Below are 3155 nucleotides of genomic sequence, written 5' to 3'. Positions count from 1 at the left end.
TGCAAACCAGTTTAAGAAACTCGGCTGAATAAGTCATTCTTCCCATGGGTTTTACGCTCTTCAGAGTTGTGTAAGCCTCCCCATGACCTAACTCCAGAACCTTTCATTGCCCCCCCAAACAGCCCAATCCATCAGCAGCCACTCCCTATCCCTGGCCCTCCTGTCTGCTGACACCCTGGTCCCTTGTCTGCCCCATGAATTTGCCAAGGCCGGAATCGCATCGAGGGGGAATAACGTGGTATGTGGACTTTAGGGCCCGCTTCTTTCTCTTGGTGACATGCTCTGGGGAGCAGAGCAGGTGCCAGCGACCCCTTCCTGCGTCTGACCCATTCATACTCTTGGCGCAGGTGTCTATGTGGACAAGTGCTCTCAGCTCCCATGGCCCATGTCCAGCAGTGGGATCGCTGGACTCTGTGGTCACTCAGCCTGTGCACAGCCATCCCTGAAGTCTGGGGCGGGCTCTGGCAGGGAGGCTGGGGGGTGGGGAGGGAAGGACCGCTGGCCAGTCAGTGCCAGCCTCGTACCACCCGGGAGCACCCAGCACAGACACGTGCTCATGAAGAGGCCTCTGTGTGAGGCGCAGCTGCCAGGAGCCACCGGGCACTCGCCCACACTGTCCCACATGTCTGAGCAGCTGGTCAGGCCTCTAAGACCGGCCACTGCCACCAACCAGAGATGGTACCCCAAACACCGAGGGGAAATGCTGGATGTGATCTGTCCTCCAGCTGCTCCGGCTCCCAGGGGCCCCACGAGACAGAATGGGACTGCTCCTGGTGGCACTACTGGTTAGGCACTGGGCTGCTGGCTTCAAGGTTGGCTGTTTGAATCCAGGAGCCGCTCTGAGAGACAAGAGGAGGCGCTCTGCTCCCATGAAAGTTCACCCCGGAAACCCCACCCAGGGTCCCTAAGGGTCAGAGTCAGCCCACTGGAAGCAGGTTTTGGTTTTAATCTTTATGGGAACAGCTCGCCTGGCTTTTCCCGGAAGGAGCTGTGGGGAGGGAGGGGGCTCGAACACAGAACGTTTTGCTTAGCAGCAGAGCGCTCAGCTGCCGGGACGCCACAGCTCCTTTGGGGAGAGGGAGAGAGAGGATGTGAGATTCAGAGACAAGGAGGCTCTGCGAGGCGTTGGGGTTCGAAGGCCACAGTCTATGTGTTCTGGGCACAAGTCTTGAGTGAGCGGGCCCAGGGCCGATGGCCGATGGCCTTCAGTGTGAGCAGGTGTCCCCACGGTGCCCTGGTTCTGTGCTGGGGGTTGCAGTCCCAAAGCTGTGTGACACACCTCGGTGTGGGGGTGCCGGGTGGAGAACAGGGCAAGTGGATGGGGGTTCCCACTAGATTCGGCCCCTCAGATATCAAGTCCCCACCCACCCCCAGGCTGAGCCTGGGCCCTTCACGCCTCTCTGAGTCCCACCCTCTTCTCCTCCCTTTTAGTTCCCCACCTGGCCGCCACCTAGCTGTTGACGTAAGTCACGCAGCAAAGGCAAATGCAGCCTACTGACCAGCAAAAGACCAAGGGCTTATATGCTGGGGGCAGTGAAGGGCAGTGGCGTTTATGGGGTCCATCGGTGCTCACCAAGGTCTGTGAGTCTGGCTGACTATGGGGCACAGGGTCTGTCTGTACAGACGGGGCCACGTAGTTTCCACGCAGGGGGCCATCCTAACCCTCCTCCTTCCCGAGTGGCCTAGATCGGGAGACGCAAGCGGGAGAGGACCCTGTGTGGAAGCACGCCAGGTGCTGGGCAGGGATGCTGGGGGCTGTGGCAGCGCCCAGGCCTGGGGAGAAGGGCCCGGGTCACAGGCTCCCGCAGGGCTCAGAAGGCGCCCTGCACAGCTGACACCCCGATCTGGACTCCCCACCCCCAGAGCTGAGACGGAGACTTGCTGTTCTTTTAAGTGACCCTTGGGTGGCACTTCCCGAGGCAGCCATGGGCACCAAGGTGGCAGGAATGTGAGGTGCTGTAGGTGAATGTAACCTGCCCATAGCCAGGCCTCTCCCCTTCGGTCCTCCTCAATCCCACAAATCTCTGGGGTTCAATACTTCCCTCTCATCTGCATCTTTCCTGGCAGTGAATGTTGCCCAAGGTCAGCGGTTCAAAACCACCAGCTGGTCCTCGGGAGAAAGAAGAGGTTTTCCACTCACAGAAAGGTCTGCAGGCCGGGAGCCCCCGGTGGCAGTTCCACCAGGCCCGTAAAGATACCCAAGTCACAATGGCCTGGGTGGTGTGAGTTGGGGTTCAGGTTGTCCCACTCAAGACCAGGCAGGTGTAGCCGTGTCCTTGTTCACTTCTTAAGCCTTCACCTCCCACTTCAGAGGCACCTTTCACCTCTTTCTTGCACCTCTGCCCCTGGGTGCAGGAACCACCCTCACCATCAGGGACTGGGGGCTCTGGAGGGGCAGGAGACCTGCTGGGCTGGGGGAGGGGTGAGTGGCTGGATTTGAGCTGGGGGAAGGGGGGCTGGCTCCAAATTATGGGGGAGGGGAGCCAAGGGGATGGGGAGCGAGGAGCCGACAGGGCTTCAGGACAGGCCGAGACTTCCACTCTGCTCAGAAACACCCAAGGTTTCCATAAACCCCCCTGCCCACAGATAAGAGTTCCCAACACAGGGACTCCAGGACCGATCCACCCCTCAGGACCAATCATGAGAGTAGCGATACCAGGGGGATAAGGGGAAGGTGTGTGTGTGGGGGAAACCGATCACAATGATCGACATATAACCGCCCCCCCCCAAGGGGGACGGACAACAGAAAAGTGGGTGAAGGGAGACAACGGGCGGTGTAAGACATGAGAAAAATAGTAATTTATAAATTATGAAGGGTTCATGAGGGAGGCGAAAAAAATGAAGAGCTGATCAACCAAAGGCTCAAGTAGAAAAAAGATGTTTTGAAAATGATGATGGCAACGTAGCTACAAATTGTGCTTGACACAATAGATGGAAGGATGGATTGTGATAGGAGCTGTAAGGGCCCCCAGTGATAAACAAACAGACCCTGCCCTTTTCTCAGACCCTCATTTCCCACACTCCTTCACATTGTCACTCACCAAAGTGCCAGCTGGCTCTGGGGACACATGGTCCCCATCTTGGCCAGTGCCGTCAGCGTCCTCTCCGAGTGGCAGCCAGCACCCAGGTGCCAGGAGCAGCCGCCATCTATCTAC

The 3155-nt window shown here is 58.4% G+C and overlaps 1 protein-coding gene across 1 annotated transcript in view; it reads right to left on the bottom strand.

Moving 5' to 3' along the window:
* The window catches only part of HIPK2 (homeodomain interacting protein kinase 2), a 109822-nt gene that overhangs the window by 88089 nt on the left and 18578 nt on the right, over positions 1 to 3155 (bottom strand). Inside the window, exon 2 of the mRNA XM_013007565.2 lies at positions 3042 to 3151. Coding sequence (XP_012863019.2) covers positions 3042 to 3151 — 110 coding nt within the window. The remainder of the gene's footprint in view (positions 1 to 3041; positions 3152 to 3155) is intronic.

This window comes from Echinops telfairi, unplaced genomic scaffold (assembly GCF_000313985.2).
Source record: "Echinops telfairi isolate 266 unplaced genomic scaffold, ASM31398v2 ScPeMD7_23;HRSCAF=83, whole genome shotgun sequence".
Classification (NCBI taxonomy): Eukaryota; Metazoa; Chordata; class Mammalia; order Afrosoricida; family Tenrecidae; genus Echinops; species Echinops telfairi.
This window is presented reverse-complemented; position numbering and strand designations above follow the sequence as displayed.